The following is a 15,364-nucleotide window of genomic DNA, read 5'->3' as shown; positions in this document are numbered from 1 at the left end:
CGCGCCGGCTAAAGAGGATGCGATGATAAAATTTTCAAAGTTAAAATGCGATGCAGTAGTGCAAAATTTGGAATAGACAAAGGCAAGGAAAGAAACAACCCCAAATTTGCTCTGTCGCCCGCATTATTTGTGAACGCATCCTACTTTGCGGTGAATTGCTCTATTTGATTGCGGTGACGGAATAAAGTAGTTGCATCTTTCGTGTCGCTCCTCCACAATCATTCACCACGATCGTTGCAAAGAAAACATCAAGATGGTCAAATAAAAAACAAAGGTAAATTTTTTTTTTGGGGATGTAGAAAAAAAAAAGCAACAGAAAGCGAAATGATAAGATTGTAAGGAAATAGAGATAAGTTCATGAATTAGAGATTTCAACGGATACTTTCACAAAACTTGCATCCCTGATGAATTTGAATCGCATGATTGTGCAGGGACCGCCCACTTCTTTTTCAATCAGAGTTCCTCAGGTGCACGGAGGCGAACTTGCGATGTCAGTCTTCTCCGCGATATATTTTTACTCTTTGCCCGTTGACTTTGAATACGTTACTCCTGTCTTCATTGGATAACTCATCTGTGCCATGCGGGAATACCTCTCTAACTATGAAGAGTCCGGACCAACGTGACTTTAATTTCTCAGGGAAGAGTCATAGCTGTGAATTAAATAGTAAGACCTTTTGCCCGACTTGGAGATTCTTCTCGCATACTTATTTTTCGTGCCAACACTTTGCACGCTCTTTGTAGATGTTTGCATTCTTGTATGCGTGAGTTCTCCATTCCTCCAGCTCGATCAATTGAAGTTTCCTTGCTTCCCCTATGGCCTTTAAGTCAAAGTTTAGCATTTTCACCGCCCACAGTGCTTTATGCTCCAGCTCGAGTGGTAAATGACATGCCTTTCCGAACACCAACACATACGGAAACATGATTATAGGTGTCTTATAGGCGGTCATGTATGCCCACGAGGCATCGTCCAGCTTTGTTGCCCAATCTTTTCGTGAAGGCTTCACCACCTTCTCTAATATCAACTTGATTTCCTGGTTGGACACTTCAGCTTGACCATTTGTCTGTGGATGGTATGCGGTGGCCACTTATGGAGGATATTATATTTGAGCAACAAATTTTTGACGACATGATTAACAAAGTGGGAGCCTTCATCACTTATTATGGCACGTGGAGTGCCAAAACGAGTGAAGATATTTTTCTTCAGAAACTTGGAGACTACTGTCACATCGCTTGCGGTGCACGCTACCGCTTCTACCCATTTAGAAACATAATCGACGGCTAACAAAATGTATTTGTGACCATTTGATGGTGGAAATGGTCCCGTGAAGTTTATGCCCCAGACGTCGAACAATTCCAGTTCTAAAATGGTGTTCATGAGCATCGCATGCTTCCATGAAATATTTCCCGTGCATTGGCACCGGTCACATTTCATCGCGTAGTCTCTTGCGTCTGTAAATAATGTTGGCCAATAATACTCACTTTGTAGTACTTTCGCTGCTGTGCGCTGACCTCCAAAGTGTCCTCCATATGGCGAGTCATGACATTGTGATAATATGCGTTGGTGAGCAGTATCTGATATGCACAGGCGCAAAATCTGGTCTAACCCCCTCTTATAAAGATTTAGCTCATCCCAATAATATGATATGCATTCATGTCTGAGCCGCCTCTTTTGTTAGTTTATACAGTCTTCGGGAAATTGTTCGCAAACCAGAAAATTGACCAAGTATAAATCCTTGATGCGTTATTTTATGCGATGAAATAATGGTAAAGAATGCGATGGTGGAAAATGCGTCGTGCATGCAAGTTTTCTTAGTAAGATCCAAGTATAAATCCTACTGAGTTGCCTGGTAAACCTAGGGTAGAACACAGGGACTAAGGAAACAGTATGCGATGGCAATTTTTTATTACTTTGCAATAACAAATAAAACAATGCGTTGATTGGTATGTTATGTTGTTTGAAATATAAAATCTATGTGGCAGAGTTGAGAAAAGAGTTAATAATACGAAAGATGCGATGAGTATGCGGGGGAACGGGTTGAGAAGGGATTTAGCTAACACTTCCTAGGATTGCGTTCATGTTATGCGATCATGCTACATACATACAACAGCAAGTCATATCTCAACGCAAATGCTACGGCTTCTAATTTTAGAACTCATGCGATGTATGCGATAGTGTCTATTGGACTTACATCTAAGCCTCCATTCTTATCTATGCAATGATGAATGGCACACACATACATAAGGCGACCGCATACTACCATAACCCATCTCTAGGGTGCATGTGATGTATGTTGGCAAACAGAGCTTATCTCTAAGTCTCTATCTCTTGCTTATGCAGATCTAATCTTGTTCTCTTGAGTCTAGATTCTAACCTAGCTCTCTCAAGTCTTAGGTTCTTTCTTTAGACTCTCTCTCGAGTAGCTCTAAAAGGGTGATGGACGCAACATAAGACAAGATGATCACATGCAATGAAGATCCTAGGTCATGTTAGCTAAGTACTTCTCAATCCATTCGACAGTTTTAACGGCTCATGCGTATTTTAAAAAGAGTGAACAGATGTAGAAATGCAATTTCCATTATATATATATGAGATCAAAATACAGAATGACAATGTGAAAGAAAGATAAAGAGCCTGGTATGGCGATGACGTCAGCAGAAGGCCATTTGACTTTTATATATATATATATATATATATATATATATATACAAAAAAAGGTCATTTAACATTTTGGACACAAATACTAGGTCATCCGTATAAATTTCCTGACATAAAAGGGTGTTTATTACCAAATACCCAAATCAACCCCCTATCTAAAGGCATTTATGCCCCTCATTCCCTCGATTGGTCAACTCTTTATTATTCTTATTGTCCTTTATTTATCACTAAACCAGTTCATGATAGTTATATTCATTCTTGTTTTATAAAAGATTAGAACGTTTAATTACTATCTCAAATTTATTGCACTAGATGGGAAAGAAATAGTCCAACTTGGTATTCGAAAAAGATATAGAGTTGAAACGGTCAATTTTCGTATTGCTCATATGGTAAGCAAGAGGGTAGTTTTCTTCACAACAAATTTCATGAATTGCTAAACTAACAGTCAAAAGGCTCTGCCATTGCCTAATTACTACGGTAAGCATTAGACATACAAATTTATCACATAAATTACACTTCCCAACTTCAAAATGGAAAAGGTAAAATTAAAACTTTATTTGATAAATCATTTATAATTTAACAAAAAAAAAAAAAAAAAAAAAACGTTTCCTCCCTCAGAATTTTTTTAGTGCGTCTTTCAGACACCATGAAATGACCATCCAACCGTGAAACAGAGGAGATGCATAATGGACAAGAAGAATTTTAATATTTTATGCACTCCATATGCAATTAGTGGGACGAGAAGGATATTCATGGTTGATCTATACGCCTTCCCCTGCTTCAACATGGCCTGCCAAAAAAAATGTGGGGTTCCATTTTTAGTCATCTATAAGCAACTCCATATATTTGAGGATTTATGAAGGCGGCATTAGAGAAGGAAGCCATGTTTAGATCAACATTTGAAAACCCTGCTTCTAATATATTCTGCCCTGTCCTGCGTGTAAGGTGACATCCATCAGAAACGATCTGCTGTAGAGGATCAAGCAGATCCTGTATAAACCGAAGCCCGGTTCCTTCTGCATCGATACAAAGACAACAAAAATGATCGAAAAACTTATACCCATGGAGGAAGCTTATTTATATAAGTGGTTTCGTCAAACCGATGAGTTGGTGAGATTCAGTATAATACCTTTTGCAGCAACATGTTCGACAAATATGTATAGTCCACCAGGTCTAAGAACCCTCTTCACCTCTGCACACCATCAAAGGAAACCCACCTTTTGTTAAGGAATTCATATAGTTACAAGTTTGGGAAATACAGACTAAGATTAAGTGCATATTTGAAATCACTTTGAAGTGTTTAGAAAAGTGTTTACAAGTACAAGAAAAAGTGTTTTAAGCACTTAGAAAACCATTTTAAACAAGCCAGTTTTCCATACTTCCAATAGTAGTCCCATACAATAATTTATTTGGTATATCTGACAGCCTACAAGTAAAAGAGGATGAGAACTAGACAAATTTAGTAGCTTAATTTAATTTGCTTTCATCTGTCATTATTCAGAGGACAAGACTGACAAGACTAATTTGTTTTTCACTGCGTAAGCCCACACTTCCAACTTATCATTATGTGAAGGAAATGACTTCAACTACTATATATTCGATAGAGATTCTTCTGTCTATAATGCCAATGCTGTGGGTGAAAAAAAACCTAAGTTAATTCATATACGTCTATTATCAAATATATGGTTTTTCTTGAATGGTAAATGAAGTATACATTATGCCATGTTACGCTATCACCAATCGAGAAATGGATAGACTGCCAAACAACAGAAGCAAAGTCACTTCTCAGGTTAATGGAAGCTTAGGATATTCTAACCAAAGTTCAACAAAGTCAGCACAAAGTCTCTATCCGAAGTTTCTGAGTTTGGGAAATGCTGCTTATCTAACTAATGGATGTCAAACTCATTACCCAATTACAGTACAATGAAATGAAGGTATTTTACCCTTTAGAGTCATGTCAACATTCGTCACAGAACACAAGACAAGTGTTCCAACGACAGCATCAACAGAAGCATCAGGTAATGGTATAGCCTCACCAGCCTAGTAAAATATCAAAGAATGAATAAAGTCAAATATCAAAGAATGAATAAGTCCAAAAATATATATAACCTTGAAATCACAACCAACTCTATCTAAGCATTATATAATTAGAAAAACATTGTGTTTGGAGGTAGTTTTCAACTAATTAGAACACATAATCCCATAAACATTTAAAAACAGTTCTTTTAAATGCTTTAGAGAAAAGATATAACGTGTTTAGAACTCAAGGACACAGATGTACAACCTATAGGATAGATTCTGTTCAAGTAAGGTCGTAACATATAAGGTGTTTAAATTAAACTAAGTTGAAGTAACTAAAGAAAAATTGGCTTAGTTACGTATTCATATATCAATTGTCACCAACTTCTAATTCTTAAGATGCACCTGTTTAAGATGAAGATTTTAGTTCGGCATTCAATATCTCAGAAACACTAACATTTCTTATCAATCAAAATAGGTAAAAAGGCAGAAAACTTCACTGATAAGATAGTGGAAGTGATCCTATCCATCAGACTTGTCTAACCAATCATGTTAAATAGAAATCCCTTTCTACCAGCAGCTTGGGATGCTTCGTGGTTCAAATTTACCTAAATTAAAAGTGCTTTCCCATTCAATGACAAAGACAAGGACATGAAGGAACAGCATCAATTTTATATAATTACATCCCCATACAATAATTCTATGAAGTTCAATAACGAACACCAGAGTTCAATAAAGTGTCATACTGCTTGTTTAAACTCAAAATTCTCAGGTGGCAAACCAGCATTCTGCGCTGCTTCCCGAGCATATTTTTCCATTTTTTGATTTGGATCCACACCATAAACCTCCATACCTTCATTCCCAGCGTAATACTTAAGGTTAGGACCTGCACCAATTCCAATCTCCATGACTTTCTGGGCCTTCCCTCTTAAATTGGCAAACATCTGGGACTTGTAATCTGCAATCTGAACAAACAAAGAAGACAGCAAAAACATAGAAACAATGTTAACTAACAGTTCACAAATTGCAGTAAAGAGTAACGTAAGTTAGCTCCAACCTCCGCTTCATACGATTTCATGCCATTAGCCAGAACTGACGCATAAAAATCCTCGTACCAATCTGGCTTAGGAGGATGAACCCTGTTCAAAATAGCCTATACACAAAAACTAATTAATTTAATCACGTGGATTGTGGAGGAAATTTCGTCAAGTAACATGGGGTTATTGATTTAGGGAGAAAATCCCATCAGTCTGGTTCGACAGAAGATACTCACAGCATAATCAGAGGATGAATTAGAAGAGGCCATTGAAGGACATAGAGGAAACAGAGATGTGGCTGCTGCTGCTTCAATGAAACGCCTCCTTCCGCATTGGTAAGAATGGTTGTGGCAAAACAATGGTGGGAACGGTGGCGGTTCCGGACTGCGTTGGTGCGCGCAGTTGGAGGATGTTGATCTAGGTTTGGCTTGTTGAGAAGCATGGCTTGTGGGGAAAATGGCTGAACATGGAGAAGCAGCATGAAGGATCATGTTGCTTGAATTTGTTGTTTTATCATTTTTGGTGGCTGAAATCGTGTAGAGATATTTGTCGTTGTTTTGTAGAAAAGGTTAGAATGTTTAATTATTTGATTAGCAGAGTAGTTTTCTTCAAATTTTGGCTATATATGAAGCAGTTATTGATGATATTATTTTGGACAATTATCTATTTATATTTCTAAACTTTGAAAATTGTATCAATTTAAATCCTAAACTTAGGATTATATCAATTTAAACCTTAAAATTTAGAGTTGTATCAATTTAAATAAAACCTATATATATATATATCAATTTAAACCCTAAAATTTCATAAGTAAATCCAAATAAAACATAATGGAATGTTTAAATTGATACAATTATGAAAAATCAAGATTTAAATTGTTAAATTTATAAAAGTTCAAAGTTTAAATTGAATAATTAAAAAAAAAAAAAAACAGATAGATCGCACAAGAAATTCAGAATGAGAAAATCCGGTGGGTATAAATTCTGCCTTATAACAAGAAGGTATATTTCTGTGTAACATATGTATTGAATGCACTTGGGCTAGCAAGAGCCAACCGTAAGACTGTAAATAATTCTCGAACGCAATCTAAGGATTGAATCATAACTTTTAAAGTATGGAAGCATTACATCGTCCCACATTAAATGATCAATCATAACAAGTGAAGCTTAAAATTCAGCATCTTTCACTTATTGGCATCATTCAAGGACTTCAGAATGCTGCTCGGTCTAAGTGGATCAAGTCCTTTCGTCCAGATAGCTATTCCTTGCACACTTTATCCTCAGAAACATGGTCATTGCAGCCACTTTCTAAGGTGGATTGCTGGTCCTCTGCAGCGGGGTCGATATTGCCATCACTCCCTGTCAAGTACAAGAAAATGAAGCGAAACATTTATCATTCCCTGTTGTAAATCGGAAGCAATGGCAGTAAAAAGGAGAATCTGTGGTTCATACCTTCACCATCATCGGCAGGAGCATAAGCCGAGCGCCTTGAACGGACTTGCTGATGTGGGGTTGGCTGATTATTACAAAATGGAAATCAAAACATCAGGCAAGTATAACAAACAGTGTAATCACGGCATACGAACACAGTTAACAACACACATTTAATGTAAAATTATGCTTTTCTTCTATTCCTTTTTTTCAATGATAAAATGCACCGGCAAAAGAAGATTGTATCTGCCCAGGGACAGGGTAACAAGTCCCAAAGACAATTTGGAGCAAACCACAGCAATTTTAAACAACGGCGTAATTAATAAGCTGTAGGTAATAACTTCTAACCAAATTACATTTTCAACCATATGAGATTCCAGGTGATCTTTCAGATCACATACAGGAAAGATAGTTTGCAAGAGGAGAGATACAGTTTGGAAGACATAATCCAGCTCTGGCAATTAGTGAGAGTATAATAGTTATTATCTTGCTAAAGTTTAAGTTGTTTTTCGGGAAGACCAATCAACGTCACATTAAAAAATTTGGTTAATGTTTAGCGAGTGGGTGGATATAACTGATGGTTAACAGCTACTAAACTATTACTAAAGAGCAAAAGTTTAAGATATACATTTAAAAATTGAAGTATAATGAACAGACAAAGATACCCCACTATTATTAAAACATCACGCACCTGCAACTTTGGCCTGAGTGCTTTAAGTGGCCCTTTAGGTTTTTGAGCTCCTCCTTGCTGTTAGACAAGACAATCGCATCAAACTTGGGACATCCAATCAACACCAAAATTTTGTAGTCCAGATATTTATATTTTAGTATCCAATGAGCAGTTAAAAATCCCATTAAAATCTATATGGTTACCTTCCCTAATGCCCAATCAGCAGAATCGAAAAAGGCACGTTCATGGTCCTAGACAAAATGAACATTTGCAGTTGTCACCATAGAGGACTTGAATGAAACTAATATCCCAAGAGGGTAACTGAAAGATTAATATTACTTTTGATATCAAAGGAGGCTTCTTTGGCACTATTCCTCCGTACTTCTTCTTGATGATCTCCTCCTGTTAAAAACCATCATTAGACTGTTAGCAAATAAATTATGACAAACCTTAGTGACACCGCATAGCCCACAGTTTGAAGGAAAGTTGAGACAAATTCCTGCGCTTACACACATGCAGTTAAAAATTGAAAACGGGAACCAAGACAGGAAAAGAAAAAAATTTAATCTTGCCATTGCCTCATCAAGGATATATTGATTTGTCTTTTTCCCTTTTTATGGTCAGCTTTACTCAAAGACAAGTAAAAGCTGCTTACGAATCCAAATCTTGGCATAAAAAACAGAGATTTTCCTGTCTAAGTATTTTCATAAAAGTTTCCTTCTAAGGACCTTGATGACACTAAGAAAACAGGAAATAACAAACATTACATTTCAAGAAGAGAATTCTAAAATTCTTCAAACACAGAGTCACTCAAGAAGAGCAAACCATAAATACAGAAACAGAACTAAACCTCTTGATGCTGTGAAGGCATAGGATTTTCCTCTTTCTCATCTGGACCTGGTATTTGTTCCTCAGATTTCTCACAATGATCTTGATTCTGAGGGGGATTATCGTCAATTACTTTCTCCTTTACATCCTCGATGGCTTTTTCTGACATTGTTCCTCTTCGTTACAAAAACTATAGGTGAAAGTGAACGGTATATAACTGCAAGTAATAAAATAAGTCAAAAAGGTTGCTAAAAAATCACTTCCCTGCAATCACGGACTAAAAGAAAGACACCTCCCAAATACGGTAATAACATTTCCAAGTAAAGTGCCCTTTAACAGAGGGCAGTTCCAATGAAAATGCTGTCATTTCTAGAAAATTTAACTGAAGCACTTCCCAGATATACATTCAGGTCAAAATCAATTCAAATAATACGATTTCCCAGTAGCCGAAATGATGTAATTGGTCCAGATGCCGGACACTACAGAGAAGTATGATAAAGTCGCTGATTTCAACCAAATACGGAACCGAGGAGAAAACGACAAAGGGAAAGCTTCTTTCATATCATTATTGACCCAAAACAAAATACCTCAAATTGAAATAAATCTTATGAGTTATGACGCTCTGTCAATCGTACAGTTTCCTTTCCACAATCACCCTTAGCAAATTTGTCAATTCTGATTTCCACAATCATCCATAGGAAATTTAATCACATAATTAATAAAATCCAAAAAAAGAAGTCTGAATTCAAAACATTCCCGATTCACCCCATTACCCTTGCCCCCAAGTGTAAACAAAAACTAATCCAATTCATTAATGGAGCTAAATCTAAACCAATACGAACTTCACCAGCAAGAAAAAATGATCATACTTAACATACAAATGAACTTCCACAGATAATGAAGCGAATGAACATTGCCAATTCAAGAAAAATCAAACGAAGAACATAACTGGCTTCTGAGTCATGTAATTGACGATTGTTGTTCTATTTCAGGATCCAAAAACCGGGAAGAAGGCTTAGATGAGTGACTTACGTTACCGGAGAATCAGATCGCAATCGGAAATGATGAATATATTAGAAGCGGAGGATCCGAGGACGGATCAAAAGCAAATCCGGTGTAAACTGATTTGTTGTCTCTCTTCTGCCTAAAAATCCACAGTCCGATTGAACAGTGTTTGTATGCACCAACCAAAGAAAGCCTAGAAGTTACGCGAGTTGCATGAGATCAGAGCGCGTGGTTGGTGGCGATGCTTCTTGGGCCGAACGATCTGGGCCGCTCGTCCAATGTGATTTTGAGCTTTTTGAATATTGGGCCCAGATTGGTTCTATGAGGAACACTCCCAAGTCCCAACTTTTACCGATAGGAAGGATTGGAGCATACGACAGATTTTAGGGTTTGGTTTTAAAAACTGATAAAACCAGTAAATAATATGATTTATGAAAATTCATATGACAAGCATATAACTGTGAATGTTTAAATCCCTATTTTTCCTTTGTCTAGTTCGTAGAAATTCCTATTTTATCTTTGTCTAGTTCGTAGTTTCTGTTATTGATGAAACTTGACGGAGTTCTGTATAGGATAGTTGCCGATATCTTAGTTTTCCACTTTTCTTTTAATCGATTCATTTAAAAAACTAAAAATAACCGTCCTCAAAATAACCACCCTTCCTAATTTTTTAGTTAACATTTTAATGCAAATTTTATTATTAATTTAGATTATGTGTAACCACTTTCGAATTAACCTCATTTGAATTAAATATCCTTATTCTCTAACAAATTTATATTTTAAATATTCATATATTATCAAATTTCATTTATCTAATCAAATTTAAAATTTATGCAAATGTTTGAATTGTTTTTCATCATTTTATAGATGATCTTAATAAATTAATCGAATATTTTTCTATATTTTTTAAGGTTTAAATTGTTTTGTATATGTTATTAGATTCAATTGTACATATTTCATATTTAGTTACTATTTTAGTTGACATTTTGATAATACCTAACTTATCCTTAGTTGATTCATATATCTGAAATATTAAATACAGTGTAAGTGTAGGGTTTTATTAATAACTAAAATATAAATACAGTGTAAGTGGAGAGCTCGATTAATAATCATGATATAAATACAATGTAATTGGAGAGCTTTATTAATAACCAAAATAATCATATTATAATCTAACAGATCCAATTTCAAAACTGAAAATGAGCAGCATTCCATAATTTTCGCCCTCTTTTGGAATTTGAATTTATTTTTATATTCGAATTAGATTTTGATAATTACGTCACGATTTAAAATAAATCAATCTCTTTCTTATTTTTCTCCCCTAATTGATTCAAATTAGCTATATGTTTTTATTTGATTTAACCATTTTTCGAAAATATTCAGAATTAATCAATCTTTAATTTATTTATCACCATTTTGATTTTAATTTATAATATATTTTTATATTTTATATTATTTTATTTATTTTTTTATCATTTTAAATTCGGGTTAAAAGTTTTTATCCTAATGATTTTACTTAATATTTTATAAATATTATCATCTAACGAACTGTATATTTCATTTAAATTTTATCATTTGTTGTATTTTTGTAATCACTTTTTATTCATTATCATCTTATTATATTATTATACCATTAATTTATTTTTTTGACAAATAAATAAGTATTCACTTTTGCAATTTTACTCTTTTTGCTATGCCTCTACAATGAGTTAGACTTCTTTCGTAGGTTTTGTGGTTGATGGAGTTATGGAGTTATAAATATAGTAATGATAAATAAACGAATTCCCTCCCGATTTTTCTCTCTCGAAATATATTTGAATTTAGATTTTATCTAACTACTTATCGGATTAATCACAACAAACAAAAATTTCCTGATTTTTCTCTTCAATATATATTTTATTATCAAATTCGATTTTATCCAACTAACTTTCGATTTGTTTAAATGTTTTTTTACAAATTCAACTGTATCTAAATATTTTTTTCATTATTTTATACATATTGTTATCAAATTAATTTAATCTTTTTTTCCATATTTTTTATGTTTTCAATTTTTCATATAGAAACACAACTTTCGATTTGTTTAAATGTTTTTTTACAAATTCAATTGTACCTAAATATTTTTTTCATTATTTTATACATATTGTTATCAAATTAATTTAATCTTTTTTTCCATATTTTTTATGTTTTCAATTTTACATATAGAAACACGAGGCTTGACGTACTTAAAAAAAAATATAAATGGGAATTGAACTTTAAAGGTTAGAAACATATGCGTGTATATATATATATATATATTGTCCAGTTTATTATTAATATTAATATTATTATAATCATCATCATCATCATTAAAATAAGATAGCAAAAACTCTAAGTCTCTTCTTCATCTTTTTTCACTCTGTTGCCCCCAAAATCTCTTTTTCTCCTTCTCAATCTCATATATGATATGTTGGTTTAGCAACCATTTCTTGAATTTCATCGTCTTGGCTAGCTTTTGACGACCATCATCGCCAAGTCACCGACCTTTTTCGCTCGCACACGTGTTTCCTGCTTTTGTTTCTACTTTGAACATCGTTTTCAACAATGACGTTATGGGATTGATAATGTTTAAAGTTGGCTTCTTACAACTGGTCTGATGTCAAACGCAATCATATTTCTAATAATCACATCGTTCTGAAGTTGCAATTTCTTCAAATACACTTGTCAACAACAACTTCACTAGTACAATCAACTTTGCTCTTTCGCCACCGTTGTAGACATCCATAAGTTTCTAATGACCCTACCGCCTGGTCATCATCTCTTGCATACACGTTCTATAGGCAGCTGGAAGCGTTAAGACCATATGGAGTGATTTTAATTTTTGCTTCTGGAATGTTTAGATACCGTATATTTGTGGTTCTAAAATATTTGGATAAAGTGTACTTGTGGTATTTGTGTTGTAAATTTGTTATTTCTACTGGGTAGCATTTTTAGTAGGAGTCTTCGTGGATTGGATTGAATTAGATTGAAAAACTTTTTAGATCCAGTCTTCGTGGATTGGATTGAATTAGATTGAAAAACTTTTTAGATCCAACTCAATTTTTGAGGCTTTAAATTTCTTCAACCTAAATAATACATTGAACCCAACCCAACAAACTATGAAATATTTGGGTTGAGTTGGTTCAAGTTACTTGGATCATTTATTTAAAATTTTGTTCTAAAAAAAGTAAAATATAAATATATAAAGATTCGATTTAATTATTTTCATATATTAAATTAAGATTAATAACTCAATTTCAATTTATATAACTCAATTTTCTTTTCAAATGGCTAAGAAACTATTTTTAAGAGATGTTGGAGAATAAAATATTCAAAAAGCAATAAAATTAAATAAAACTAAAATCAATATATATATAAAAGTATTATAAGTAACAAATAAAAAATTATATATTTTAAATTTAATAATAAATTCGGATTGGTTTTGATTATATTAGGTGAGTCAATGAGTCAATTCATACCATAAAATTTCGTTTATTTGAATTCAACTCAATCCAAATGAGTTAATAACCCGATCCCAAACCGTGATCGGTTTTTTCGGGTCGTCGGTTTTTTTTAACACCCCTAATTCTTAAGAATAATAATCAAATGTATAACAACATTTTAAAAAAATTTCAAATATCACAAAATCTATAGCAATAAACTTCTATCACTAATAAACTCTTACCAGCAATATTAAACTCCTGCCATCAATATGATTTGAAGTTTTCTTAAGTTCGAAAAGAACCAATTTTAAAATATATTATATAGATATCCTCGTTTTACTCATATGCGTACTCTCATATTTCTCTTAATTTTCCAATTCTTAACTTACACCAATTTTCTAAACAATCAAAATAAAAACCAAAATTTTAAGTTAAAACATAAAATACCACAAAATTCTAAAAGCAAAATCTCCATTTCAAACATACCAAAACAATAAATAGTCAAATTTAAAAAGTATCCGTCTAAAACGTGTTGGTTCTTAGGAATTTAATATTTAGTTTAATTCTTAGATAGGTTATCGAGCAAAAGAAGCTATCCGGACGTTTCAGATGCAATTCGCGCTTAAATGGAGTAATTAGCAAGCAACGAGAGGCAAAATGGTGAAGTCGAGCAAGGGGAGGCACAACATTGCTTAAACGCTACGACACTTGTGCCCCATGCTATTCACAGAGACAGTCTGCCAGGCAAGCGTTGCAGTGTTGTCCTGCGACGTCACAACGCTCTCCATTTGATACACGCACATGAAGAGGCACTCCTTCCAATTTGCTCTCCAAGGCGCTACATGAGGGGGCCTTCAACATCGCAGCATTTTGGTATGTTTTGGTTGTTGAGAAAATTGGTGTAAGTTAAAGTAATGAAAAATTAAAAGAAATATGAAAGTACGTATATGGAAAAAAAATGAGGATATCTATATAATTTATTTTAAAATTGGTTCTTTTCAAACATAAGAAAACTTCAAACAAATTGATCGGTAGGAGCATTTTTTTTTTATTTTTTAAAGTCATTTTTGTCACGAGAAATTAACGATTTTTGTTCAAATACTAACGGTTGAGGTATTTTTGAACTTTCATTAAGTTAAGGGTATTTTTGAAACGTTTTGAAAATTAAGAGATATTTTTTAAACAAAATTTTTAACGGTTTTCATACAGAACTAACGACAAGGGTATTTTTTAACCATTTTTTAAAGTTTAAGGGTATTTTTGAAACTTTTAAAATTTCAGAGACATTTTTGACACAAAGTGTAAAGTTAAGGGACATTTCTTATAATTTAACCAATAATTTATGAGAGAACGCTTGAATACATTTGACTTAAGTGCTTGACTTAGAAGTACTTAAATATTAAGAATCAAACATTGAAAAAATAAGTTAAACCATTTCATTTTGGCTTTTGGTTTTTAAAAATTAAGTTTATTTTCTCATCTTTTTTTACAATGATTTGCATCTTTCTCAAGTTCATGATTGAATTCTTAACTAAATTCCAAAAACAAAAACAAGTTTTTAAAAGTTATTTGTTTTTTAGTTTTTTAAAATTTGGCTTGCTTTTTTAAATCATTTGTAAAAAGTAGATAACAAAATAATAATATTTGACAGTGGAGTAGTGTCTATAAACTTAATTTTAAAAAATTAAATAGTTACCAAATGGATTTAAATATTACTGAACGTGTACTTTTTTTAAGAATGTGTTTGAGGTAGGATTTGGTAGATATTGGAGTTTAAGTGGAAGGTTCGTTAGGAACGAGTTTAGGAACAATATGGTTGGAGTTTAATTTGTTGGTTTCTAATTAAACTCAGATTTGGCAGCTCCTCCTCTCAATTTGCTTGTTGAATGTCACCCGAAATCAAACCCACACTCCAATTTAAAGTACTTATTCCAAAAATCATCTTCAAATTCACCAAAACATTATTTTACATCCACGTTTGAGATAAAAATGTTAAAGTAGAAGACTGTTGAAAATTTATATTTAGATATAAATAAAATATGAAAACTAAATTATATCTAAAATTTTTACCTCCACAGCATCGAGCTAAAAAAAATTAATAATAATAAAATAGCAATAACTAAGAGAAGAAAAAAAGAGAACAACACCAAAAGAATATACTGGTTCGCCTCAAACTCGGGATTACGTCTAGTCTTCTGTAACTGTAGATTCTACTACGATGAAGATTACAATAGTTCCAAAAAACTTGCACTACAAATTTC

At 33.3% G+C, this 15,364-nt stretch overlaps 2 protein-coding genes across 3 annotated transcripts; both read right to left on the bottom strand.

Annotated features, from left to right (window-relative positions):
* Window positions 1–3,180: 3,180 nt before the first annotated feature.
* LOC120082157 (uncharacterized) lies at window positions 3,181–6,306 on the bottom strand. Its single transcript, XM_039037406.2, has 6 exons — window positions 5,949–6,306; window positions 5,733–5,828; window positions 5,422–5,640; window positions 4,600–4,696; window positions 3,786–3,848; window positions 3,181–3,672 (listed from the first exon to the last, which is right to left on the bottom strand). The coding sequence occupies exons 1-6, from the start codon at window positions 6,201–6,203 to the stop codon at window positions 3,479–3,481; spliced, it is 924 nt and encodes a 307-aa protein (XP_038893334.1). The 5' UTR covers window positions 6,204–6,306; the 3' UTR covers window positions 3,181–3,478.
* A 357-nt stretch (window positions 6,307–6,663) lies between these two features.
* LOC120081182 (uncharacterized) lies at window positions 6,664–9,914 on the bottom strand. Of its 2 annotated transcripts, none has more exons than XM_039035872.2 (7): window positions 9,673–9,914; window positions 8,663–8,857; window positions 8,152–8,214; window positions 8,016–8,063; window positions 7,834–7,890; window positions 7,164–7,227; window positions 6,664–7,070 (listed from the first exon to the last, which is right to left on the bottom strand). In XM_039035872.2, exons 2-7 carry the CDS (start codon window positions 8,807–8,809, stop codon window positions 6,970–6,972), a joined length of 480 nt encoding a protein of 159 aa, XP_038891800.1. In that variant the 5' UTR covers window positions 8,810–8,857; window positions 9,673–9,914; the 3' UTR covers window positions 6,664–6,969. The 2 variants fall into 2 exon arrangements, with proteins under 2 accessions (XP_038891800.1, XP_038891801.1); XM_039035873.2 differs by having other exon boundaries at window positions 9,590–9,809.
* Between the last annotated feature and the right edge of the window lie 5,450 nt (window positions 9,915–15,364).

Source organism: Benincasa hispida, chromosome 7 (assembly GCF_027475165.1).
Source record: "Benincasa hispida cultivar pf3 chromosome 7, pf3_genome.v1.1, whole genome shotgun sequence".
Lineage (NCBI taxonomy): Eukaryota > Viridiplantae > Streptophyta > Magnoliopsida > Cucurbitales > Cucurbitaceae > Benincasa > Benincasa hispida.
This window is presented reverse-complemented; position numbering and strand designations above follow the sequence as displayed.

What these genes read in the sequence shown, in the direction of transcription:
- LOC120082157 (XM_039037406.2), bottom strand. Translation starts at nt 6,203, where the DNA reads ATGATCCTTCATGCTGCTTCTCCATGTTCAGCCATTTTCCCCACAAGC. An exon ending in ATTCATCCTCTGATTATGCT is followed by an intron (nt 5,829 to 5,948) that starts GTGAGTATCTTC and finishes TTTTGTGTATAG; the next exon opens with GCTATTTTGAACAGGGTTCA. An exon ending in CGAACATGTTGCTGCAAAAG is followed by an intron (nt 3,673 to 3,785) that starts GTATTATACTGA and finishes GTATCGATGCAG; the next exon opens with AAGGAACCGGGCTTCGGTTT.
- LOC120081182 (XM_039035872.2), bottom strand. Translation starts at nt 8,809, where the DNA reads ATGTCAGAAAAAGCCATCGAGGATGTAAAGGAGAAAGTAATTGACGAT. An exon ending in AGCCTCCTTTGATATCAAAA is followed by an intron (nt 8,064 to 8,151) that starts GTAATATTAATC and finishes CATTTTGTCTAG; the next exon opens with GACCATGAACGTGCCTTTTT. An exon ending in TCCTGCCGATGATGGTGAAG is followed by an intron (nt 7,071 to 7,163) that starts GTATGAACCACA and finishes TGTACTTGACAG; the next exon opens with GGAGTGATGGCAATATCGAC.